The following is a 27,816-nucleotide window of genomic DNA, read 5'->3' on the forward strand; positions in this document are numbered from 1 at the left end:
AGTACTGAACTAACTCCAGATTGCCTATTTTTTCTCTGGTGGTTGCCAGCATTGATTTTCTACTCCTCCATTAAAGGAATGTTTCTATAGTTTCCCGGTAATTGCGTCACCTAGTTTATCTTGAAGGAAACAAAGCCTGCCCTTTCTTTTCACTATAAAGGCAGGCTCAGAGACTACATATGAGTCTCACGATGGGTTTCATCTGGTAGGTCCCAGCATGCAGCCCAGCACACCAGCACGTTCTGAGCCCAGTTCTGAGCCCAGACCTCAGGCTGCTCCAACCCATACGCATCTGAGAGCCATGTGAGGGCTGCTGCTGGCAGCAGCGTCCCATTGTGAAGATTTCTTCTGACTCCTCAATACTGGATTTTTGAATTCTGCTGCATGTAGATGCCGCGCCGTTTGCAAATAAGGCACTGGAGAGGTTTTATAATGAGTAACAGTTAAGAGGCTGTGTGATTCAGGCAGGCCTGGGCTGGAAGAGGAAATGACTGCTGCCTGTATGTAATCCCAGAGGCCGGAAGCAAAAAGCTAAGGGAGAAGAGCATTCATGCTTGCTAGTGAATGGGTATAAAATGGGTATAAAGGACGTTATATACATTATAACATATATTTTAACATATATGGCTTCATCTAATTGCCTCTTGCACTTTAGATATTTATAACATATATTTTATGTGTTATCTAAAGAACGGGCAAATGGGTATAAAGGAGTGCAAGTATATCAGGCTGGAAATTAGATGAATTTTCCTCATCCGCGCACTCACGCCTTCTGAGGCGGACAAACGAAGAACTGCCAGGGGGCGGGAAAGCAGGGCAGAGCGCTGTCGGATTGGATAGCGCTTCTGTCAATCTCCGCCTCCCTCCCGCCCGCCCCGCGTTGGCGAGCCAATGAGTGACTCAGTCCCTGCGCATGCGCACTCGAGGCGGCGCTGAAATTCAAATCCCCGGAGCGGTTGGGGTGGAGGATTTTGCAATTCCCGGGGCGACGTGAGGGAGCGGCCGGAGTAGCAGTGATGGATCCGTTCACTGAGGTGGGGAGAGTTTTAGTCCTTAGGGCCGGGGGCGAAAGTCGGGGAGGGTCCGCGGGGAGCCGGGCTGCTTTACGGCTTCTCTCAGGCTGCGAGCGGCCCTCTGTTCCGTTCCGCCTTATTGCTATGGAGGACAGAGGGGTTATTCACGCAGGAGCTGGTGGAAGGGAGGCCCTTTTCCATGTGTGGTTTTTTCTTTTTTTTTTTAATGGGGCAAGCACAAATGGAATTGGCTGGGTTGAAGGCTTCTTAAGGATGCTGCTCTGTGCTCTGCTTTTATGTGAGATAGGAATAAAGGCGCGGGGCTGCCTTGTGATGGCTTTCAGAAATACCTCAATAAAAGTGAATGCTTCTGAATGCACAGATTTACAAAGGCAGAGGTCGGAAGGGGCCTCTGGAGATCATGGAGTCCAACCTCAACCTGCTAAAGCAGGTTCTTACAGCAGGTCACGCAGGTAGGTGTCCAGATGGGTCTTGAATATCTCTGAAGAAGGAGACTCCACGGCCTGTCAGGGCAGCCTGTTTCTGTGCTCTGTCACACACACTGTAAAGAAGTTCTGCATATTTGTGTAAAACTTCCTGTGTCCCGTTTCTTGGCCATTGCATCTTGTCCTGTCGCTGTGCATCACTGGGAAGTGTCTGGCTTCATCTAATTCCCTCTTGTACTTCAGATGTTTATGAACACTGATTAGATCCCCTCTCAGTCTTCTCTCAGCTGAACAGGCTCAGGTCTCTCTTCCTTTTCTCATAAGTGAGGTGGCTCCATGCCTTTTATAATCTCTTTTGCTCTCTGCTGGACTCTTTCAAGGAGATTTCCGTCTTTTTTGAGCTGGGCAGCCCAGAACTGGACACAGTATTCCAGATGTGGCCTCTTCAAGGCAGAGTAGACAGAGGATCACCTCCTTTGGCCTGCTGGCCATGCTCTTTTTAATGCATGCCCTGTTTAACCAAAGCCTGAATTAATTAATTTTTAAAAAAACCCACACCCACAAACCTAATCATAAAAAGAAATAAAAATCTTTAACAAGTACATTGCTTTATCAAGGAGGAAAGAATAATCTATATTTCAAATAGGCATCCTGTAAATAAATCAGGTGCCTGCAGCAGGGGAGGATTGCAAGGTCCAACTTTAAGAAATCACACGTGAGATACTGATCTGCATGTGTCAAGGCAGATTAATGCTACTCCCATGTAAGGCTTGCTAAGTGTAAACATCTAAAAACTCCTTCCTTAATTGGTAGTGGGTGACATGATGAGACTAGTCTTAAATAAACCACAAGTCCAGAATACTGGATCAAGTTTAAAATGGTTTTGCATGCTGGGAAATATTCCAATCTCAACACACCCTTTGTGTAGTTAACTGACTTTGAAATGCTGTGACCAACTCAGGGGCCACTCCTTAGTGTAAACTTCATTCAAGTATTTGCTGGTGTTGCAGAGTGCCTGAGAGGTATTGCTTTGCCAGGAATGCGTATGCTGTGGAGGATGTTCCCCTGCTGTATAAGAATCTGACCACTGTTAGTGCATCAGAATTTTAGTTTAACTTTTCTCAAAAAGGACTTTTTATAGGGAAGCTTTATTATCACCTGCTGTGAAGTATTTATGTCCTAACTTTTATTTCTTTTAAGTATCAGTTTTATTAGTTTAGCTATTTTCAGGTAATATTTCCAAATAACTGTTCTGTTTGCAGGGAACTGGTGAGGCATTATAAATGTTGCTTAGGTAAAGCAGCATTAATTCAAGCGTTACCTGGCCAAAGCTGTTTGCTGATCACTTGCCTTTAGAATAAAAATTCTTCGTCTCAATTAATTTAAATAGATGCTGCTGCAAGATTCAGTGCTTTCAATGCTTTCAAATGAAACAGTTCTAAAATAATGTTTTTTTAAATTAATTTTACAAGCAAAATCTAATAACCTGTTGGGTGTCAGCCGAATTGTTAATATGATCCACTGAGGAGATGGTGGAGTCTTATTTTAGGATCCCAGTGAGCATGCTTGTGGCTCTTAGTTAGAAGTTAATTGTGTAATTCACTTTCTTGCATAAAAGCCTGTGTTTGGTGGTACAGAACATTAGGAATAGTCTAGGCTATTTATATTGTGAAGTACTTACTGTAGAGCACAGTATTGTTTCCCAGTGTGACAGATGACCAAAGAGAAATAAGTGAGACAGTCGCTCATAGAAAGGTTTGCATATATCAAATTTGAAGTTAGTTGTTCTTTCAGTGTCACAGAAACTTGCTCCTTCTGCAGTATTCTGCTTCTAAAGCAGGGTAGCAGCAACAAGTTCTTGTAATCACTCATAAGCTTGTGTGTCTTCTCTAAGGTTGCTAAGTACACCTTCTGTACGTAACTTGACACGTGCTGCTTTTAAAGCAGGACTGTCCATCAACATTTAAAGTAGGAAGGTGTTTTCTGATTTGATAATGTGCTCTTGCACACAAGCCATGATCCTTTAAGTACAACTTAATTGTTTTCAAATTCTTAGATAAAATGAAATAAGCCTGTCCTACTCTGAAATGTTGGCTGTTACTGGAATGTGTGGAGAATGTGCTATTAGTAATGAACACCTATGATGAGCTTAAAAGTAAGCCTCAAGTTCTGGTAGCTGGCTGACTCATCGTGTGTAACAGCAGTTTGAATTATGGCGGTTGCATGGAAAAAGCCAGTAGGAGTTGGAGCTCAACAACAGAGGCGTGCATTCCTGTGAAATGACATCCTATTTGTAACAACTGAAGCTCGGTCTTACTGGACTAACAAAACAGAAAGGAATGTGACTGCATTTGAATAGAACTGTAGGAATACTGTCTTAGACAGTGCACTTGAATTTGCAAAAGAACAGTTATACAGATCAACTTAAAATGTGTGTATTAACTTATGTGTGTACTATTTGAATGCTTTATAGCTCTGCCTTTTGGGGATTGGAATAAGGAAACTGGCCCGTGGAAACAACTGGGATGCAACTCATAGAGAACGCATTCCAGGCACTTCATGTGTCCTTTTTAAACATATTTTTCCCTCTAACTTCTCTTCCATGGAAGTTAGAGAAGCGGCATTTATACTTTGACAGAGAATCGTTGGGACTGACATTCCATTTGTCCTGTGTTGCCCTACAATGAAACATTGTTTGAGACTTCAGCCTTAGACAGTTAAAAATGTGCAATGTGTATTTAATTGCTATGTGACAGGACAGATAATGGCTGGCACAGTTCTCACAATAATTTATGTGCTACCAAACAAGTGCAGTTTATATGCCTCCCTTTAGAGGTCATTAGTTCAATAGCACAATTTTTTTGTTTCAAAGTGCCTTAAAATATTGATCAAAGTAAGAATTAGGCGTTCTTTACATGTGGATAAACTGTGGTCTTGATTTACGAATGCAGCATTAAAAAATGTTATTTCAAACTTGGATGTTATAAAGAATCTCACACTAGTTGTGTAAAACATTCACTGAAACAGCTATTTCATGTGCAGTGTGATTACACTATTCAAATTCCCCAAATTTAGTGAATGTAAGAACTTAATAAAGTAAGGTAATTGGCAGCTCTTCACGTGTTTTTTTTTTTTTCCCTGTACAAGATAGTGATAAATTATCTCTGTATTTGGACAATTAAGACATCAGTTCCTCACAACTTAATCTTGCAGAACAGAAGTTTGCTTTTGGTTTTGATGCTGCAGTAGCTCCTTTTTTTCTACTTTAACAGCACGGATTTAATTTGTTGAGTTATTTTTCTTATGGACACATTGGGATCACTAACTTTTTTAAATAAAAGATCAGTGACAACTGGATATCTTAAATATGTTCTTCAGCAACAGGTCAAGAACCCACTAGTCAGACTTGCTAACTTAAGTTTATCATGTGGTGATTCAGGGAAGAAATATTACCTTCAAATGTTTCTGAATACTTCAGGCTCAATATATTTCCCTCATTTTTTGGCATTGCTCGTGTCTCTCTAGTGTGATTTCCTTAGGAAGCCAATGACTGGAACTTTGTAATCTATTGGGTAGCTTTATCTGGTTTTTGATATAAAAGTAGATGTCTCAAACTTCACTGTTTCACCAATTTCCATGACAGTCTGTGTCTAGATGATAAGGCTGGAATCGATGCCCCTTTGAAAGAAATGCTGGAACCTGTTATCTGTCCAGTAGGCAAAACGATCTTCAGATACCCTGCAAACATGAACTAACCAGTCGGATAGCAAGAAGGTAGCTTGGAATTTGCTGCAGTGTGAGCTATCTTTGATCTAACTTCCTGAAAGTAGGAGAAGATGTGTGTATTGCAATGGTCAAATAGAAGTATGGAGTTCAGGAGTTACTGCAGCGAGAGAAAGGGGGAAGACAGAAAAATCAAATAGATGGTGGTGTAGAAAACGTTTTCCTGTTTTCAGGAGTAGGAGGGGGTAACCAAACAGAAAATCAAGCTTTAAATGTTTCCATAGCAGTGCATTACAGTAGGTCAGTTATCAACATCTGAGAGACATATTTGTCTCAGTATAATTAGTCATTGCTACATGTACCAACAGGCACAATACCAGAAACAAGCTTATTACAGAAAAACTTCAAGTATTTTGATTTTGAACTGTTACTGTTAACACACTGAAATGTATTGTGATATGTGATTGATGAACTACTCAGAAACTACTTGAACGAACCCGTGCCAGGAGGGAGAACCTGCAGAAGAAAATGGCTGAGCGGCCGACCATGGGAGCGAGACTTGCAGCGCAGACCAAGAGGGTCAGAGAGCCTTTGTTAGAGACTGGTAACCAGGCATCTCTTCCTAATGAAGAAGGTATCCTACATAAATGATGGTTTTGTTCCATTCTTTTTTTTTCTTGTTATTTTGATGGCTTGTGAAAACCTGTCGGTGTTAATCCTAAAGTAAACAGCAGTGGGTGCAGTTACCCAGTCCACTAAGACTGGGTATAGTTAGTGTTTACCTTTATCTGTGAGCAGATGCTCTTAATGATTAGTAAGCTAGTTAAAGATAATTACTTAATGCCTTGTAATTGGTGGAAATAGAAAAGGGCAGGTTATTCATACATCATAACTTTGCACTGCAGTTTTGTACTGAGGATGTTTGAGACTGTTAGAATACTAATTTGTTTGACTACTCTGACTTGTACAGTGAAACCTAGTACTAAACCATCACCATCAAAGAGACGCTGCTCCAATAATATAGAGACCCAAGCTTCCACTATAGAGAACACACAGCCTGTTCCTTCAAGTTCCCCAAGCCACCGTTCTCCTGCAATGAACTCGGAATTGCATGGAACTGTGTGTAACAAGGCTTCACCGGCTCAACCTCTTGAGAAAGGAAAAACAAGCACCAAGTCAGAAACTCCTGCAACCCTTTCAGTCAAAACACGTATGCAGAAACTGGCAGAACAGCGACGCTGCTGGGATAGTGAGGGTATGTGTTACTTGCTGAATAGTATTGCTGCTTTTCTGTGTTTGCATTGATGATAGGGTATGCTAGCAGGCAGGGTTTTTTTGTGAGACAATGCTAATGTTTTTGTACAGAAGTTTTGTAGACAGCACTGGATGTAGCCTAAAATGAGTAGATTGACTGTAACAGAGTGTTGTGTGTGCCTTTTAGTGTGAAGCCTTGCTCACCACAACAGTGATGTCAACCTAGTAAACTACTTGGTCAAGATTGTGTTGCCTTTAATTTAACTTGATCAGACTCAATGCCTTCAGAGCATCTAACTGTTGATAAACTCACAATAGAGCGAAATTCAAATGTATCTCAATATCTTTTACTAAGGAGATTGTTCTCTTTTCCAGATCCCTCTGAATGTGCTCGTCTGTCTCCCCTCCAGTCAAAGGACCTGTCTGTTTCTCCACCTAAGCGGGCAACTAATGATCTGGCAAGTGGTACCCCTATTGGGAGAAGGGGCCGTTTAGCTAACCTTGCAGCTACAATTGGCTCCTGGGAAGATGACCTAAGTCATCCATCTGCAAAGCAAAACAATGCACAAGAACAGCCTGGCACTACTTGTTTATCCAAATTGTCCACTACAAGTGGAGCATCTGCTAGAATCAATAGTAGCAGTGTAAAGCAGGAAGCTGCATCCTGTTCTCAAAGGCTTGTTGAGGCTTCTATTAATAAACCAGCAAACTCAAAGATAGCGGTGAGTGTCTGATTAGTTGCTGATTAAGGATTGATTTGAGTACTGGGGGGAGAAGTATTAATTCATACCAGTTTAATAATCTGAATGTTGGTAACAAATTTAAAGATTTAAAGATGTGAGTAATCTTGGTTCCTTTACTATTTTTGTTTGATAAGAACTCACATGTTCTTTTTTTTAAGCAGCAGATCTGAAATAGTTTAGAATTCCTTGAGACTATACTTGAATGTATATATAAGTCTTGTAAATGTTGAAGTCGAAGTAATTGATTGCTATCTTTTGATTATTGAAAAGAGATTCCTTAAAGTGACAACCCTTTTGGATTTTACTCTGATTTCTCAGCTGATTGAAACTCTGAATATTAATGCTGAATAACAATGGAATCAGAATGCTGAAATTATTGGTACCAAATGCTTACTGTTCCATTTATGCCACTTAATCTGGTGCCCTATCTGGTTTAGGGAAGTGTGGGAAGCTACCTGAAGTATCTGATGAAAACATGTTGAATCCAATACTGAAACAATTTGAAACATTGAATCAAGATGCTGTAAATAGCTCATAACAGTGGTTGTCAGTTCTTTCTGTTTTGGTACAATTTGTTTTGTAGTATGTTCTGCATAATGTTTTCATTCTTTTTTTTCCTCTTGAGAGAACGACTAACATTGTACAGTCTCAGCTTAACATTATTCTTTTTTTTTTCTCCTTAAGGATCCAAATAATTTTATAACACAGTCCTCAAGCAGTACTGTTCCTGCTTGTAAGGAATCTAAAGTACCACAACAGCTAACAGAGAATCCCTGCAGCCCTCAGAAGACTGAGAAACGCACACAGACGGTACAATCAACTTTGCCTCAGTCGGTTCAGTCCAAAGAAGAGACAGTCAAAGGAACACATGTGCAACCTGAACCTAAGGATAAACCCACAACACCAGGTAAGTTGTTCTTCAGCTTTAGTGAGTTCAAAGAACTGTCACTGAAGTGACCTATGTTGAAAACTATATGCTAGTTAGCATGTTGCATAATGCATATTTCTTGCTCTAACCTCTTCGTTGAAGAAGTCTGTGTAATTGCAAGTTGTATGGCTTCCATATTTTGCAAGAGTATTTTCTGAATGTATTTTTAGTAACTCCTGAGAGCAAAACCAATCTAGTAGTTCTGTCTGAAAAGTATGCTGTTAACATCAGTTGATGGCAGGCTATTGAAAGTGTCTTTCAAATTGTTGGCTAAGGTATATATCCAATAGATATTATCTAAAAAAAGAAAAAAAAGAGCCTGAATGTTAGAAACCAAAAAGAAGTGCTTCCAGTTTTGAAGACCATGTAGCTGCGTAGTGTCTTTCTTTTTAATGATCAATTAGGTGGATTCCAAACAGCGTATCTCCCTTAGGTACTAGAATGCTTGTTTAGATGAAAGATGCAAGTGAGAAATGTTTAAAAATCAAACCAATTGGAATAATGAACAGGGTCACGTGTGGTTCTTTGTAAAGAGGAGGGCATCTGTTTGCTCTGATTTACTGCTTTAATATCTTCAGTGTTCTGTTACAGCAGTGGTTTGCGCTTCAGGTTAAGTTTGTATAAAGAGTAACAGTAAGTTGTAAAGGAAGCATCTTAATTGTTTCATTGAGAACCATCAGTGAGATCTAAAACTACAGTGTAATTTTTCTGTTTGAGAGCTTCTTTTAAAGCAAAATAATTGCTCTTGTAGGGGGATCGGGAATTAAGCCCTTCCTGGAACGTTTTGGAGAGCGCTGTCAAGAGAACGGTGCACGAAGTCCTTCTACGAATACTGCGGGGTACAGAACACCCATCGTCACCCCAAATACAAGGACAATCCAGGAAAAGCTTCTCAAACAAAATGAAAATTCCTCTACTGCCACTTTAGCACTTCAGCTTAAGCAGGTATGGCTTGCTAAATTCATAGCTTGCTTATAAGCTCGGTGAAGATTCTTACTGTTCTTTCCCTCCCTGGTAAGTTTGCAATGTCTTGATGTCTTAAAACTGTTTACTCTTCTCCCATTCCCCTTTATTTGCATAGGAACGTGAACGAGAACTTGCATGCATTCGTGGCCGATTTGATAGGGGCAATCTGTGGAGTGCAGAGAGAAGTGAAAGTTCTAAGAGAAAACTTCCAGAAGCTAAAATGGTAATGTGTTAGCTGCTTGCATCAAAGGATGTGTGAATTGTTTTAACGTGTTCTAAACATGGGTATTTTGGCACAAATGTAGGTAAAAGATGGGAATCTAAGGTTTGTAAATACCTAGGCTACACAAGACTGCTTCTCAAGTAGCTTGTATCATTATTAATGAAGTATTGGATTTTTTTCTGTAGAATCAGTTACAAATGATACTGACTTGAGCTGATTGATTTAGTTTTTGATGATGGTTATTGCGCTACTTCCTACAGTATTATCTAAGAAATAAGTATGCTTATTTCTTATGTATGAATATTCTTTCTCCCTGCCAATACCCTCCAACTTCTAGAAACTCTTCTTACAACTATTTCAACTTGGAACTTCAGCTGACGTTCTTGCATAAATAGCCTCCTCCTTCATATTGGATAGGTAGCTAACCTTTTTTAATCACTTTGAATGTTACCACCTGAATGTCCTGTATTTGGTTTGAACAGGATGGTCCATCTCAGGGTAGTCCAAAACGTTCTCCTCGTTCAGATACTACTACTTATGGATCAGCAGAAGACACACCAGCAGGTGACAGGCCAGTAGAATCTCCCAGTGTAGAATCTTCAGGTGAGAATTTGTTTTTGGCTTGTGGCTAATGCAGGACTGTAGCATTCATAAATGGTCAAAGAAGTTAGTAGTACTCTTGTTTAGAACTGGACCTATGTACACACTCATTTGGTTGCTGACTTGACTGAATTTTCCCATATAATACTCTGCTGCTTGAAGTATTGGCAAGACAGATTGCCTTTGTTTCTCAGTAGGTTTACCAATGTTTTTGTATTTTCATCTATGCTGACTTTAGAGTGAGCGTGTGAAAACAATCAGCTACAGATTTCATTTGTATGTGAGTTTACCAAATTTACACAAACACTTCCCTCTTCAGTATTCCCTTGAATTAATTCTTACAGTAGGGGATGTGAAAGGATTTGTTACACCTGTGACATCCTATCTAATATTCAGGGATTGAAAGAGCCTTCAATTCTATGAAAGCAGAGTGAACTTTGTTAAATGCTCCTTACGTACTCTACGGGCAAACAGACTCTCCAATGTGCTTCTATAAATGCAGGGTATGCTTCTCTTAGATTGGGCTTGTATGCTATGTTTTCTGTTTAATTCCACTTTTTTCTCAAGTAGCTGCATTCCTCTGTTTTTGTAAATTGTCAGCTATATTATCAGTTTTCTGAAACGCAATGCTAAGAAAGAAGTAAATAAAATTGGAAGTATAGCATATCTTCATTGATTTTTTGTTATAAAATTCTTAGGTGCTCCTAAATGTGAAGAGACTGATAAATCCAGTTCTGTGACAGTCACTCAGTCGAAGAGCCCTGTAGAAGCGATGCCTGTGTCAAAACTTGAACAACTTGCTGAGAAACCAGATGGTTTGTATTGATGAGATGCATTTTATTTGCTTAGCTATCTGTTCCCACTTGTCTAGCAGTGTTAATATCCTTCAAGACTGAATAATGAATTCACTGCGTATCGGATGACACTCGTGTTTGCTTTGTAATTGGGTTTATATAAAACAAATCAGGAAGCTTTTATTTATAATTCTTCTCTCCATGTTAAGTCTTCAAGAAATATTAAAGCTGATAGTAAACTTTACTGGGAAAGCAGAGAAATGGCTGCTCTGTGGAGGACTGCAGTTTCAGACTTGTATAAGCTGAAATGTTGTAACTTGTCTAACACACATCTCTTTGTATTACCTCCCTGTATCACTTATGCAGAACATGAGATAAAAGTATATTGAAATAAGGATGGAAGTATACTTCAGGGTTCTCACGTGCCTGACTACAATAAGCACTTTTGAATTAACATTACTTGAGAAACAGAAGTGGATGGCTTGTCTGTCAACTCTTCAGTCTTGTTATATAAACAAACATTTAATTTAGATGCTACTAATATTTATAAAACATCACCTTTCAGATGAAGAACGTGAAGTTGAAATGAAGGCTGGTGATGAAATGAATAGCTCAAAAGTGATAAATGAAATTTTTGAAATTCTTCAAGAGGATGGTCCAGACATAGAAAAGCTGAAGAAGGAAATGAGCATGAGCCTGGAGGGTGAAAGTGATGATGATGAGCAGGAAGAGTCACTAAATATTTCATCAATGTCTCTGTTAACCCCTGTAGTGGAATCTGTTGGTCCAGAGGTGAGAGCTCTTGGGAGATGGTGAAGGATGACTTTACTGTAGAAAGTTGTTCCATTTGCTTGTGAACAGTGTGCTATTTTAGTGTATTGTGATACCTGGTCACATACTGAAGTTGAATAACATTTTGCTAATGAAAACTTAACAACATAAAGTTTCTGAAGTTTTTGTTTTTGCCCCTAGAAATAACATTGTGTGTCAGATGCTACCTTAAACGAGTTCCTGTAAAATCCAGTTTTAATATATAGATATATTACTTGCACTGGGCTTGTAGTTGTATATGTGTGTTTATTGAAGCAGTTACCTGTGAAAATCTTAAGTAATTATTTAACAGTACAGGTTTGAAAACTAAGGGTGAAATATTCTGGAGTTAAGTGATCTGTTGGTGTTTTTAAAAATAAACAAATAGCTTATTCTGTGTTCTAGAAAATATTTGTAAACAGTCTGCTAAATAATATTCAGCTCCCTCTGAATTTACTGCTTATATGTAATCTCAAAACAAGTAAATATAAGAGAAAATGTATTTCAAACATCTGTCCATGTCACTCATCATCCAACATCGTCTTCTTGCCAGGTCTTTGTTTCTCCTAGTAAGTCAGTTGGTGAGGATAGCAGTGTCAGTGATGTAAGTCAAAAGTCTGAGAAGTTCCAGAGGACTAAAGTTCCCAGGGCGGAATCTGGAGACAGTATGAGCTCTTTGTCAGAAGATCGCAGCCTCCCATATAGGTAATAAACTCAAAGATTGTCTTAAGTGCAGAAACTAAGAATGTGGCATGGCTCTTCTTTTTTCTTAAACTACAAAAGTAGTTTTTTCTTTTTGGAACTGTCAGCCTTTACCAAAGTCTGCCTCTATGTAGTTCTTCATATTGTCTAAACTTAAAATGTATTGAAGAGTGCTTTTATTTTAATGTCAAGTTGGGAAAGCGTTAATGAATGAAGTTTGTGTGTGTAAATAAGTAAAGCTTGATATGCATGGAAAACGCTTTGCTTTCTAACCCAGTTTTCTGTTTTAAGTGTTGATGCATACAGATCTCAAAGATTTAAAGAAACAGATCGTCCTTCAATAAAGCAAGTCATTGTTCGCAAAGAAGATGTTGCTTCCAAACTGGAAATGAAAAAGAATGGTCCATGTGATCAAGTCAATATCAAAAAGAAAATGCAGGTATCTAATATACTTTTAAAAATAGTTTTCCTAATCCTATGTCTAGTTCACCCTGCAGATGACCACATGTTAACATACTACATAAACTGATTTTGCAATTCTAACATTTAACAGTATGTAATAGCTCAAGTCACGTTGTACCGACACACCTTCTGATTGGGTCATGCTACAACTGTCTGGTGAACACAAGATGTTGTTTTGAATAGGATACGGGGAATTATTTCATTTCCACTACTGAATTTGACAAGATTTGCAAGCACAATCTCAGCAAGCAGCATTCTGATCTTTGTTGCTGCCTCATCACCTATACTGATGAATTTCTGGTTAGTTGCTGCTTCCAGTGGTAAAGGGAAGGCTAGACTGGATGTGGAGCATACAAACACTGTAGTCATTCACTCTGTATCACATTTAAATTCCCTTTGAGGTAGAAAAAGTTGTGCTGGAGTATTTTCTTGCAGAAATAAGATTGAACTGCAAGATGTTTTGTAGCTTACTATCTGTCTAACTAACTTACTCTAGGAGCTGAATAATGAGATCAACATGCAGCAGACAGTGATTTACCAAGCCAGCCAAGCTCTGAACTGCTGTTTTGATGAGGAACACGGAAAAGGGTCACAAGAGGAAGCAGAAGCAGAGAGACTACTTCTCCTTGCAAGTAGGTTTTTAGATTTTAGTCTGATTCTTTACAGCATGAACACTTTGTGAAGATTTTTGTGATATGCTCTTGCAATTAATTTACAGCATTGTTTTGTACCTACCTATTTTCAGTTCTTCCTTTTGGAGAACAGGAGAAGATAACATCTGTTCTGTTTTGCCTTCTCCAGTAGGCAGGGGAACTTTTTGGTACCTTTCTTGTCCCAGATATTTTTACTATTCTGGAAGTTGCTTAATGCTTATATTGCATTTTACATACCTATGGCAAAAGAAAAAAGCAAAACAAAACTAAAACAAACCAGAACCAACCAAACCCAAAACAAAAACCACAGCATCTCAGTGCTCATGTTTAGTATTATTTTTACCTAATTGCAACTACAATTCATTAATTTCTCTACACAGCTGAGAAGAGAACTGCTTTATTGGAAGAATTAAATAAACTGAAGATTGAGGGACCTCTCATTAAAAGAAATAAAGCTGCATCAACGTCTTCTGACTTTACTCCATCCAGGGGATCTGTTTCTATTTCAGAAATGCGTCTACCTCTAAAAGCAGACTTTGTTTGTGGTACAGTTCAAAAACCAGGTAAAAGTAGCAACTAGAAGTTATACCCCTTTCTTTGGTGTTTTGCTGTTCTCCTTCCCTCACTAGATACATCTGTCGTTTAGTTCTTTCCTTGTTGGCTTTTACTGTTTCCCTTGTCTTTCTTAGCAGCATTCTTTTTTTAACCTGTGATGTTCAAGAAACTTGTATGACTTTCCCAGGCCAATCTTTAGAATAATTGTTTCCATGGTTCTCTGTAACTTATTGGGAAGGAAGTAAAATTTTGTCTCAGGTCTATCTTTTCCTGTCTTGGACTTCTTTCATGGATGCAAGTCCACTACTAAAAATCACCATGTAAATTCTGACTTTTGTGGCATTCTAAAATGGTAAGGGCATCACTTCCTCTTTTTTTCTCAATCCTATCAGCACCTCAATCCTAAAAACAGTTTGTTAGTCAGGGTTGTTAGAGTTCAGGTAGTATGGTTAGGTTGCGGTTGGACTTGATGATCTTGAAGGTCTTTTTCAACCTCAGCAATTCTGTAGTTCTATGTATAAAAACACCAGGCATCTATTAAGCTGTCATATTTAAATCATTAAAGCATTAATGTCAAGTAGTTTCTTTTGCTCTAGAACAGTATCTTGAAATATCTCTTTGTAGGTCTAGAGGCAGCCAGGAACATAGTAAGTTTCTTTCTCAAATGATTGTTTACAAGAATCTGCAAGCCCACAGTAACCAGTGTTATTTTTAAATATTGTTACAAAATCTCATTTAGCTGGATAATTCTGACAGGTTCTTCCTTTGTACCTCACTAAAATGTAAGAGCAAAAGTTACTGAACAGTTCTTGTTTAGTATCTGTTCCAAAATTACTATTAATGAATGCATATGTAGCCTTGTTTCCTTTTTTAACTGTATTGCAAAATGTAAGTTAAGTTTTAATATCTTCAAGTGTATATTAGGAAGGACATAAAATGTTTATATAGCCAAGAACATAAATGGAAACACCTGACATAATTTAGTCTCTTGACATGTTGTGGTTGTATGAGAGAGATCCATGTAAACAAATTGCTCATTTTATAAGCTTGTTTAATACAAAATTACTTAGTTTTTTTCAGTAATTTCTGTTAGGATAGTATGGTTAAGGTTGTGTCTGGACTCAGTGATCTTTAAGGTCTTTTCCAACCTGAGCGATTCTATGATTCTGAAAACTTGTAAAAGAAAATACTGTTCTGGAAGTGCAGCATTTGTACCAGAACAAACTCTATAAATCACTTATTTGATGCTTTCTTCAGAAATAAAAAGGCTACAAATCAATGGACTCTCGGCCAGTTATTCTGAAGGCTGAGACTTGTCCTCTACTGCAGAGCAACTAAACTTTTGTTTTTAACGTGATATAATATTATGCATTACTTTTGTCTTACTGTTTATCAACTTGCTGCAGATACTCCTAAACCTTCAAATATCTGATGCTATTGAAATGTGCTCTTGTGGTGGTGGTGGTCTTTCTTTTTCTCACTGTTACATGAGAAGTCAGGGAAATAAGTTGCCTCGGTATCAATTCATTCATAGGATGGGAGGGGAAAAAAAAAAGATGGGCAATAGCAAAAGCTGATGTATTGCTAAGCTGGTAGGCCTAGAGGATAGGGAACTAAGATTAATCGCTGAGTCTGATTGCAAGTTCATCCTCCTTTGTCTCATGCACTAGGTAGTATAGGTCTGGCCTGAAGAGTTCCAGATGCTAATGCACTTGTGATTTCTGTGGAGATGATTCTACCAATGGATACCATAGGAAAAAACAATCTGCATTCAGATTAAGTTTGTGAGCAAATCTTGACTAACAAAGTGTTTAAATTAGGTGAAACAGGCACACTTAATAGTAATGCAATACTGGAGGACTTTTAGATACTTATGCATTTTCTTTATTCAAGAGTTGTTCATCTGAAATGTATTTACAGAAGCAGCAAACTACTACTATGTGATAATACTGAGATCTGGAGCAGAAAACATGGTTGCAACTCCCTTAGCAAGTACTGCCAGTTCCCTGAATGGAGATGCTCTTACTTTTACTACAACATTTACTATGTAAGTATAAGTACAAAATATTATTTTGGAACTTATTCTGTCTTTGGTGGAGCATGTATAAAAATGTCACTGAAAATCTTCATATTTGCCTTATTCTCCAAACAAATTGAGTGAGATCATCTTATTATGTTGTCATCTTTTTTAAGTTAACTCAGTTTTTCAAGTCCAACACAACTGTAGTTTTCACTTCAGGCTAATTACAGCAAAAGCAGTCTGTATTCTAGAAACTTTTGCCAGCAGCATACTGAAGAATATGCCCTGAGAAATGGTAGATGTATTCTACCTACCCCCTACCTTCTCTATACTTTCTTTCATGGAGTTCTAGAAAGCAACTTTGAGTAGTAACATACTGAGATCTTTGGAATAGCAACACTGCTTGCTTGCACTGGGGAGTGCTGCTGTAGAAATGAAAGGAGTTCAGACCTCCAGGGACAACCTAAAGTATACTAATAAGAAATACTAGCTATTAGTAAGCACCATGGCTAAGATTCTTTTGAGTAGATCTTAGCTATTCTTGATGAATTTGGGGGATCAAGAGGAGGAGGAGGTGGTAAGTAGTAATGAGTAACAATAGCAAAAAAACCAAAGAAACATCTTTTCTGCAGTTTATGACTTAAAATGTTTTTCTCTTTCATCCCTTTTAGGCATGATGTATCAAATGACTTTGAAATAAATATAGAAGTCTACAGTTTGGTATGTATTGGTCCATGTCAAGAGGATGTGTAAGGGAGAATGATGTGTTGTACTTTCTTAATACCTTTTTGCCTTATAGGTGCAGAGAAAAGAAGCTCCAAGCACTGATAAAAAGAAAAAAGCAAATAAATCTAAGGTAAATGGAACACAAAATTCATTGTGTTATGTTTCAAGAGGGTACACTAAGAAGACCGTAGTTTTCAGGAAGAACTGAATAATAGTTTTAAACAATCTGTTGCTTGCTTTTATTCCTCTTGTTCTTTCTAAGAAGGTCTGCAGTAACAGATGAGTTATGCAGTCCTGCAGGTATTAGTGGTTTGGGCTTGCAGCACTTAGGGTCTAAAATATATTGGAGGACAAAGTGAAGAAGGATTCTTAATTGTTTTGCAAAACGCAGAATGGAAATAAATATATATTTACTATATGGTTGCCTCTGGTAGTGATCTAGTGCTCTTATTCTCCAATTTACATGAAGTCCACAAGTCAGTATGCCCTACCCTGCAATTCTGTTGGTCCTGAAGCTCTATTGATCATCTATAATGCTTTTTTCTTTCTAATATTAAGTAAAAGCAATAGTTGCATATTTTTAAAGCAAATGTTGCTTTAATCTCTTGGAAGTAAACGTTTAAGCATGAATAACATACACATTTCAGGTGTTTGTAAGTTATTAAGGCTTTGTTAGCCCTCAACAAGCCAGTGGCTTTGTAGAGGTGTTTTTCACTTACCATTCCAGCAGTTGGGTGTGCATTTATTGCCTGTTTTAGGTCCTATTTCCTTCTTTTAAAGATATCTGTCAGTCCGGAAAAAATAATGTGAATAAACTTGAGCGTCTTTCAAAGGTAATGGGATACGTTCTAAAATCCCACACCAGAGAGAAGATTTTTTTTTAAAAAATCTTTATTTTCATTTTGCATAGTGAAAACATACTCTCGTGTTATCCGCTAATAAGGCTAGTTAAGAAGTCCAGGATTTTGCTTTCTTGTGCAGTATTTTACAGGAACCTTCATTTAATACTAAATGTTTTTGTGGCACTATTGCTAACACAGAGCTAATGGCATCTTGTACCTGCTTTCATCTTTCAGGTTCAAGAACAGATACATATATAATTCTAATTTCTAATAAACTATTTTTTTTTAAACTTTGATACTTTCACATGAAAATATAGGTTACAAGAGGCTGGACACTGGCTCTTTTCTTGTGCTGTTATCATCTATTGTTAACAAGTTGCATTTACTTATTACAGGAAGGAAAAATGTCTATTAAGATTGCTTTTTCAAGTGCATGCTATGCGTTCCAAGCTGTTGCATTGAGTCTGGGTTCAATAAACAAGTACTTATAACAAGAGCTAGCATCTATTTAAAATTAATTTAAATGCTAAGTCTTCAAATATAATTTTCATGGCAATGTAATGAATAGTTACAGTAGCTTGAAATCCAAATGCATTCATTTTCTTGTGTTCTCTTGCAGGTTATCACTCCAAAGAGATTACTGACATCTATTACCTCTGTAAGCATGAATATAATACTGTAATAAGCTCTGTGTATAGCTTACAAAGGCTGTATTTCCACGTGAGCTTGTATCTGTATCAGGCTTTTATGTCCCTTACTTGAAACTATAACAGTGCAAATTTCTACCAAAATCTTCAGCATCAGCTCAAGAAAGCTGAAGAAATTGGTATCAGCTCAAAAATAAATAAAGCTGAAAATATAGTTAGTACATGCTTATTTGGATTCATTTTCTAGTTGTTTTTAAGTATGTGAAAACTTCAAAACTAGTTTCTCTGTAACCTAGCTTAGTCTTCTGTAGAAATTCTCCAACTATTTTCTCACTAAGCTTTTGTTTTTCTCTTTCTAGAAAAGCACCCTTCTTACTCCAGGTAAGCAAAATCTAAGCATCTTATACCAAGATGAATAAGCAGCATTACTATCAAAAGCAGTTTATCAATAAATAATATTTGCAATATAATAACTGCATGTAATAAAGAGAAAGTGTCAATTTGTGAGCTACTGTTGCTACATCTGATTTATGATTGGTGGAAGCTCTCTTTGCAGAATCAAAATTATTTTGTGTCTTGTGTCTAATGCCTGAAGTTAAAATTCCTTCTACAAAGATGAACTCAAATTTTGAGACTTAAATTGTTTTGATATTAGAATAATATAGAATGAACTTGGAAATTGTTAAATGTATGATCAGATTATGAAATTTTGCTTCTCTGTAGTGTTTCAACAATATATTTGTTTTGACACTTGGCAAGAAGGATAGCAGCATCTTATTTTCTCTGATATCACTGAAATTCATTATACGCTTGTCTACCTTGCATGAGGTATTCGAAATAGCCTTAGTACAAACTGAAGCAATAATAAGCTCATGAGCAAGCTCTGAAATGTCTACAAAACTGCTACATCTAGTCTGATTCCTGTGCCTGAGCTACACGGCTTGTTTCTGTTGATACCGTGCAGAGAAATGGTCAAGTTCTGAAAACTGCAGTGTTATCATTTCACATCTCTAACTTCTCCTCAAGTTCCTATTGCAGGTCATATATGTGCTTTGCAGTATGCCCCAGACTGCTCTTTTTTCTCCTGAGGCCTCTTAAGATAATTTATCTTATCCTCTGTGAACATTTCAAAGCCTTTTACCAAAAGAAAGGATCCTGAGGAGAAGGAATGGAGTGTACAAAGATTCTGTCTGAATGTATGCCTTGGCTATGCTGCAAAGAGAGCTCCTGGAATATCGAGTAGAGCACTTGCACAGTATTACAGATAGAGCCTGCTTACACCTTAGAGCAACTTGGTTGTGTGTAATGTTACAGCTTGACTTGAACTTTTCTCCACAGCCATGGCCAGTCCAGGTGGCCCTACTGCTGTACGCACTACTAATTTCATCCTTGTTGGATCCCACAAGCTATCGTTGTCTTCTGTAGGACATGCCAAATTTGCATTGGACAAGGTAATGGAGATTACTGTCTTTGTAAGATAATCACATACCACTAAAAAAAAAAAGAATGAGTTTACTCTTCCTGGGTAAAATTGCAGTTCTAGAAAATCTAGGCAAAAAATCATATACACGTGTATGTATGAACGCAAGTGGTTTTACTGATACTAGCTTCAAATGACTGAAACATCAATTTAAGATGCATCAGAAAGAAAGGTATGCTCTCATGATAGGTGTTTTCTTCTCTGTAAGATCAGTGTGTAGTGTGGTTATGCAAAGCTAATGTCAGCATTTGGTTACTGATTGCTGTCTCTGACAAAACTGATGTATACAGTTGACATCTTTGTGTACATAGACTTCATGCTGTTTGTTGCTTTTACTGTCTTATGTTAATCAATAGCTTATTACTGAATAGATAAATAAGGTACTGTGTTGTAATGATGAAGTATTTAAAGTTCATTTTAATGACTTTAAAACCTCAGTATGAATTCAGATAAGAGTATGGGTTTCCTTTCACAGCCCAACTAGCTTTTTAAAAAACAAGCAATATTTTTTGCAAGAGCTATTACCAAGTTTTATATTGTTAGTCCTTTGTCCACATAACTTCACTGGCTCTTGCCATTGCAAGTTAGAAAAACTACATTCTTGCATTCATTAGAAACTGTAACCTTGTAACGTCTTAAACATTAAAATAGTTTTAGGTTAATGCCAGCAGCTGTCCTAAAACTAGCTTAAGTTAATTCACAAGCTACTGTGGTTTATGCTGATATTGAATTGCAATTTTATCTGTCCAAACAGCAGTATCAAAAGAAGTTTTCTCTTAGAATTCTAACTAACATATTGTGATGAAAGAAGTGTTGCAACAAGAGCTTCTGATGAGATGAGACTATAAGGGTAGTGGTTTGTGCACGGCTTAAAAACAAAATATCAGAACAATCTCAATTTGATTTTCAGAAGGTTTATCTTCTATGTATAGATCCAGATTCCTTTTCTGAAACCGTCTGAGAACTTGCAGTTGAATGGCACTGCTGCTATATAAAAGTACTGACTTTGAGTCTTCAGCATAAATATTCTTCTTAGCAAGAGCTATGTTTAAGTCTTACTTTGCACGTGGTTTAGTCATTGGAAACCCCTTGTTCTGAAAATTAGGGGAAACAGCTTTTAATTTATATTTGACAATCTGGATTTGAACCTTTTTAGATTCATCTTTAGGATGGAACAATGTTCACACAGACTTCTAGGGAAAACGTGGCTTAGTTTCCAGGTGCCTAACTTCGACAGCTGTGAATAAGAAGCCCCCTTTTCGTTGGAGAGCTTTTGTGAAATTACGATCTCTGCAGACTTTCATTTTTACCTTGGCCTTTGACTGTACTAAACATCTGTTTATGAACTTACTCCATATATTTCTAATATGAAATTGACTAACTCAGCGGGTTTCGATTCTCACTCCTGTCATTTTATATGCATTTCTAATACTAGAAAGAACAAAAATCAATTCCTGTATAACTGTTCCCCACACCCTCTTTTATTTCTTAAGGTTTCTTTTTTTTTTTTTAAATTCTCACAATGCTGAGCATATTTCTTTTTTTCATAGATGAATTTGGAAGGGGAGGAAAGAGAACTGTTGGGCTATATGTTCCGGGACAAGGTTGCTATAATTGCTCAGTTTATCACTAAATAGGAATCTGGCTTCCTAGTGCATGTTGCTTATATGTCTGCCCTCTGATCTTATGCATGTTTTAAAAATTCTTCTTAGGGGGAAAAAAAAAAAAGCTTACAAGATGCTAACAAGATGCTAGGAGCCTTTAAAACCAGAATTCTACTCCTTGTATTGTACAGTGCTGAGGATGCTGTGAGAATTCATTTATTTAAAACATTTAGGGCTTTCCTTCACTAGTGTGTCTTATCTTTCTAGATCACTAGAGGGAGGCTTTGAATCAAACTGATGCCTCTTAAAGACTGCTAGTCAGGAAATGTAAGCCAAATTCTTGATGAACTGCATACAATGTAAGATCAGCTACTCTGCTGATGAGGGGCCAAGGAAAAAGACACTAGCAACCTAAATATTGGCTTAATTCAGCTAACTGTCATTGTGAGCAGTTCTAATTTTCTTCGAACTATATCTTTTTTAAAGAGGACAAAAGTTGTGGAAGTACTCAAAAAGTGAAGTTCCTACTTGTACACAAATTTTTTTAGGTTTCTAGGAATTACATCAAACAATGTACTTAAATAATTGGTCTTTATCTCTGAAAGTAGCATTATGTAGTTAACTCTCCTTGCATCTCAGAAAAAAAGAATGTTTTTCTTTTCTCAAAATTAAGGACGTGATAAATTTAATGACTTGAGGGTTATCATGAAATTCATTACAGATAATCTTCAGTTACAGCAAACCAGCTTCTTTTTATGGCAGATACCTGAATGACCACACCAGAAGGCAAGCTAGCCTAGTCAGGGACTCTTCCTTTAGCTGTTTATTCAACAGATTGCTTCCCCCCCATTCCTTCTCCACTTTGTTCTGAAATGGATATATTGCTGACTAGAATATAACATTCTCTTATTATATGAATAGGAGGATGTTCTGAGACCTTTTTAAGTTTACTAATAGTATTGCATACTCTGCATAACTGAAAAGTTTGGTTTGCTATACAACCTTTTTGCTTTATTGTCACACAACTCTTTACAAATACGTTTCTCAAAATCTCCAAAGTGCTTCTGTCTGACACAAAATAGTATTACAGTATTTTTTGTTCTGATGTGGAGTGCCCTGCGAATTCTTTTATTTTAGTTAGTAACTTCTCTTTTTGCCTGTAGGAAAAACGGCTGTGATTTTTTTTTTAATAGTAGTGACAGGAGCACTCACTGCTATTGCAATGCTATGCATGGAGGGGCTGGGGGAAGTCCAAAGTTAATTTTTATTGCATGTTCTTCCTCAAGCTTCTTGGAAACTGAGCTACCCTCAGCCGGCCTCTTGTGCAGTAGTTAATCTACTTTCCTTCTACTTTCCTTAGTTGCTGAAGGTAGGGTTTGGAACTTAAAGGTGACTTAGCACAGGCCTTCAGCACCTTGAAGGAATCAGGAAAAACTGCTTTCATTACTTTTCCCCTTCTAGGCTTTTTTGCACAAATATTTATCTGCGTAGTCACAATTACATCAATATCTACCAACAGTGCTTATAGCATCTAAGCACCAATCCTTTTTGAGCTCACTTTGATGTTTTCTAAGCAGCTTAATGTCAAACCGAGGCAGAAGCTTGCAGGATGTGGACTGCTGCCATGTGTTGTTTATAACAGTGCTTGGGTTGCCTGTTGCTTCTAGATAGAAGCATGCTTGTGTTACATCCTGAGTTTTTGCTAATAAGCAAAAAGTCTCTCAAACCTTCTCAATGATCTTGAAACAATCAGTGATTATTGCTGTCTTACTTGAGGCTGACCACTTTTTTCTGGCTGGAGGTCCTAAGAACAAGACAATGCTAACATGCTTGTGCAGGTGGCTTGCTTGAGTTCTAGAGCAGATGTTGGAGAGTGTCAAAATTAGATGACTAATTGTTTTACCCTTTTGCAGGTTCCTGTTTTGTCTCCTTTGGAAGGTCATATATATCTAAAGTTAAAATGCCAAGTGGACTCTTCTGTGGAGGAAAAAGGATTCTTGGTAAAGTATTCACTTCAAATTCCTTCCTTGGAAACAACAGGTCTTACTAAATATACTCGCTTTGCTATTTTAACTTACCTGATAATAAAACTTAACAAAGCTGACTATATTTGTTCTTCCTGAGTCAAACCCCCAAACCTTTCTTTTGTCTTCTGAACCAGCCTCAATGAAAGCTGTCTTTCCTTCTGTTCCCTTTTGTTAACATTTTAGCTTGTATACATTTTTCTTATTAACAGTTTGCTTGTTATTCCAAACTTCAATTCAACTTCCTTTGCCATTGTTTGTATGTGACATGAGATTCTTATTTCACTGCCAGAAGCTCTTAGGAGACATCTTGGATTTTATTTTGCTCTGGTACGAACAGATTATCTCTAGCAAAAGATGCTTACTTCACTGTATGCACAGGCTTTTACTTAAGCTACTTTTTAGAGACACCTTAAGCAGTTCTCTCTCTCAAGCCGGGCTTTGGAAAATACACTTGGTCTAACAGATGGAGTTGTTGAGATTGTATCCAGCAGATGGCAGTAAATATGTTATGAAAATACTTCAGCAAGCCATCAAACTGTTTTTATTCTAGTGTTTTCATAATTTTTTTTCAAGCAATTCGGTCTCTCTTAATGAAGTCTGTTCAGCTTTGATTAGATGCAAACGTTTCACGTGCTTGTAGTGTTTGATATCCCATGTTTTGTATGCTGCTTTTCAAACATATTTGTTTACTTCTGTTACACGGAAAACCTGGAGAGCAGTGCATGTATTTTTTTTTCCAAAGTGAAGGTTTGGAAACTCCCTGCCTTATTAAAAAATGTATTATCTAAATTACAAAAAGTAGAAAACAACATACGAAAGTTAATTGGAAGAAAATGTTTTGTACAAGTTCATGAAGAATCAGGGAGAGAAGGGAGACAGTAAGCTTTCCATTGTAATACTAAGAAAATGAGCCTTGAAACAAGCATAATCCTGTGTCCCATAAATATTTTTGTTGGTAGTTTATTTTAAGATTATTTTCTCGTTTCTTTTAAACTGTGGACTCCTGAGTGTAGCCTGGGGAATAGCCAGATATAAACTTTGTGATCCTGACTTTAAATCAAGGTAACTTAAATACATAACCACAATAGCTTGTGCTATACTAGTACATAGTCTGTGAACCACTGAGAAAGTGTCTTTTATATGTTACCCTCCATTATCTGAAAATAATGGGAATGCTTAACATTGTCAATATTAAAAATCTAATCATTTGTAATAGCAGTGATAGGTGCATTTTGATCAAAAGGCTTGAGAGTTATAGCTTTAAACTGATTTTCCACTTTATCTGGAAAATAAGTACATATTAGAAGTCCCTCCCAGTAGGTATTTTCTCCTACTTAAGTGTACTGCAGTGAAGGGTTTTATTAGCAGAACCATTCTGTAGGGAAAAAATAGTTGAGTACAGACCAAACTGAAAGTATAACGTTAACACTTTTTTCTTTTTTACAAGACTATGTTTGAAGACGTTAGTGGATTTGGAGCATGGCACAGGCGCTGGTGTGTGCTTTCTGGAAACTGTATATCTTACTGGACATACCCAGATGATGAAAAACGGAAGGTAGTACTGGCCATAAAGCTCAAGACTGATGTTCTGTAATACTTTATGCTATTTGCTGATCTTTTTTAATAAATGATACTTTAGGTTTCAGGTAACTACATGCAGAGCATGAGATTCAAACTTCTAAAGCTTCCTCTGGGGATGGAGAAGGCTTGTCTTCATAAATGTGACATAAACCAGGGCAAAAGTAGAAACTGACTGTTTTATCTGTTGGGGAAGGGGAAAACTAGTAGAAAATCTGTATTCAATTACCCTTTTAGCCTTAAAACTTCCTACTGTATTTGTCAAATGAGTAATGCAGAGGCTATTTAATTGAAATTGACCAAGTTTGTACAGGTTAATAAGCAGGCTGTATCCAATTGCCCTAAATTTTAGACTAAACATTGACTTTAACACTCAATATAGTGAAAAGTGAGATTGGACAATCTTTCTATACTGTGTAAGCATGGCTGTAATTATGGACTATGTTGTTTGCAGTTGCTGCTTTCTTGGATCTCTCTTTTATAACTGAAATTGGTGCTTTTAAGTGGCTCTTACATAAACCTGTGTTATTGTCTGGCTAATGAGCCAAATCAGAGAGGTTCATCTGTCACTAAGGTGAACCTTGTGTCTCCTTAGCCCTTCCTGTGACATGCACTAAAACGTTTCCAGTTACTGTAAGAACTGCTTTCAAGAGGGTTTTTCTGACTCACTTAAGCAATTTACCATTAAATACTTGCTTGATTGTTGGCACAGCACTTCTTCCCCCCAAACTGTGACAAACTCTGGTTCTTATGGATCTTCTATGCCAATCAAGATGCCCGAATTTAGTTTCTTTCCAGCTAACAAAGGAAGACAAATGCTGATATTTGCCAAAATATATCAGTGTACTCTGTTTCCTTGCCAGGAGAGTGGAAAATAATCTGTTTACTATAATGTAGTAATAACATTAAAAAAAAAAAACAAACTGAAAATTGATATGATCAAGAAAAAAAATTCTTATTCTCCTTTAGTCCACCAAAGCTGCTTTGGTTTGCCTTCCAGACTGTTTTGTTCTTGAAAATGTTCTAGATTTATCTTTCTTAGAGTGACAGAGATATACTAAAAGAATGATACAGGTATATAAAAGAATATACCTGACTACTGTCTAAAGAGAGATTCTACCATTGCTGTAAATGTTTTATGTCTGTTCTATCACGTGTGGTAGACATAGCTCAGAAATATCAGTATTGGGCAATTATTGCTTTAAATGATATTTTATTTTAAATAAGCTTTGTGTGTTGGGAATACACATTCTGATGGATATATTCTTTCTTAATTTTAGTTGAAATGGAGCTATCCTTTTTCCTGTAACCTAAATTACATGAACTAGCCATGTTCAGTGAAAAGGGATAACCACCTTGACAATTAAAATGCTCTTTAAAAGTGGCTAGCCATTAACTACAGAGGGAGCTAAAGCAGCTAGTCTCTGCAGCTAAGTGCATTAGTTGCATGTTTACAGATGAATCCATATGCTTACAGACTGACAGGAATGATGCAAGCATCCCTGAAGTTCTTGCTTTCTGTAGGCTTTGATAGCGTTTGCTCAATCAGGTTAGATTTTATTATGAAGCTCCCTTGAATGAGAGTTTCAAAGCAAAGCTTCTCTTGAAAACGTGTGAATATATCTTTCTAAAGGCTAAGCCTTTGAGGGATAGATTTGTTAACTGTATTGTATATGGAAGGGTGTATTCCCTTTCTGTCTGAAAAACTGTCTGTTTTTCCTCACCTATGGCTCTTTTCAATGTGGAAAGTAGATTACTTCTATTTATTGAGGGAGAGATCTCATTTCAAAAATAAAAATTGTTAAAACATGATCAGAATTATTAATTATAGCAGTATTCTTCGCTGATGAGTGAACTTGACTTTCAGCATCCTTTGGGCCGGATAAACTTGGCTAACTGCACTAATCGTCAGATTGAAGCTGTCAACAGGGAGTTCTGTGCCCGTCCCAACACTTTTGAACTAATAACTGTCCGTCCTCAGAGGGAAGATGATAAAGAGACTCTTGTCAGCCAATGCAGAGACACGCTCTGTGTTACAAAGTAAGTGGATAAAATCAGGAACCTCATGTATTTTATGAAAAGGGAGGGATTGTCTTGCCTCGTGTCATGGTTTTAATATAGCTTTACTATTTTGGCATGCCAATGCAGCACTCATTTAAATGTTTAGACTTTGGGGATCACACTTAAATTTTGTTCACTTTTAGTCCTGTGTTGTCTTATTATCATGCTTCAATCTTTTGGAAATTCTGAGTTCTCTCTGTTCTTAAAAGTAGAAATGCCAGGTGGTTTAGTGGAACTTAACAGAATTCTGGATCACTTTATTTCATTTTTTCCTTTGCTATTTGGGATTCTGTAGATAAGCTTGACCTTTTTCTGAATCTATGTAGAAGAGGGGGGAAGATATCTAATTCATTGAGTTCTTTGCTTTTTAGGAATTGGCTATCTGCTGACACTAAGGAAGAACGTAACCTCTGGATGCAAAAGCTAAATCAAGTTCTTGTTGATCTTCGTATGTGGCAACCTGATGCTTGCTACAAACCAATTGGAAAGCTTTAACCACAGGAAGGAGAACATGAAGAAAATACCTATGCAGAAGGCCATGTGAACTAAAAAGGAAAAAAAAATTAAATAAAAATCTGTGGAAAGTCATCTGGATCACCTAAGCTTTAAATTTGAGAGAGTACATACCTTTATATAGGGCTGTTATGCAGTATTTTTGTCTCACTTTAAGGATTTTAAAACTCATTTCATAGCTTTTGAGTATAGTAGGAAGCAATTAGCTGTTTCTAAATGTGCTAAATATTTATATAACTTTTTGGATGTGTTTTTAGCCAAGTACTTTCTCTTCTTGAAAAACTAAATTATTGCAGGAAATCGCACTTCAGGGCTCAGGGCCGGGGGGGAGCTAGTGAAAACACAAGCTTACTAGCTAACTCAGCTCCCTGAATGAGTAGTTCAGAGTTCTCTGAGAAGAAAGGTGCTGAAGCAGGAACTTTGACGTTGGAGGGTTTTTTCATAAT

At 37.3% G+C, this 27,816-nt stretch overlaps 1 protein-coding gene across 2 annotated transcripts; it reads left to right on the forward strand.

The window, feature by feature from the left end:
- Positions 1 to 916: 916 nt before the first annotated feature.
- Positions 917 to 27,445, forward strand: ANLN (anillin, actin binding protein). 2 transcript variants are annotated; one of them, XM_090142294.1, is made up of 25 exons: positions 917 to 1,034; positions 5,663 to 5,816; positions 6,153 to 6,437; positions 6,812 to 7,158; positions 7,864 to 8,086; positions 8,859 to 9,052; positions 9,189 to 9,296; positions 9,779 to 9,899; positions 10,595 to 10,711; positions 11,256 to 11,482; positions 12,054 to 12,205; positions 12,494 to 12,641; positions 13,161 to 13,296; positions 13,698 to 13,880; positions 15,793 to 15,919; positions 16,564 to 16,612; positions 16,692 to 16,748; positions 18,080 to 18,118; positions 18,467 to 18,488; positions 19,446 to 19,558; positions 21,138 to 21,191; positions 23,105 to 23,191; positions 24,666 to 24,773; positions 26,664 to 26,836; positions 27,229 to 27,445. In XM_090142294.1, exons 1-25 carry the CDS (start codon positions 1,017 to 1,019, stop codon positions 27,350 to 27,352), a joined length of 3,366 nt encoding a protein of 1,121 aa, XP_089998420.1. In that variant the 5' UTR covers positions 917 to 1,016; the 3' UTR covers positions 27,353 to 27,445. The 2 variants fall into 2 exon arrangements, with proteins under 2 accessions (XP_089998420.1, XP_031446318.2); XM_031590458.2 differs by lacking the exon at positions 21,138 to 21,191.
- The last annotated feature ends 371 nt before the right edge of the window (positions 27,446 to 27,816 follow it).

Source organism: Phasianus colchicus, chromosome 6 (genome assembly GCF_987193195.1).
Source record: "Phasianus colchicus chromosome 6, bPhaCol1.hap1.1, whole genome shotgun sequence".
NCBI classification, from domain to species: domain Eukaryota; kingdom Metazoa; phylum Chordata; class Aves; order Galliformes; family Phasianidae; genus Phasianus; species Phasianus colchicus.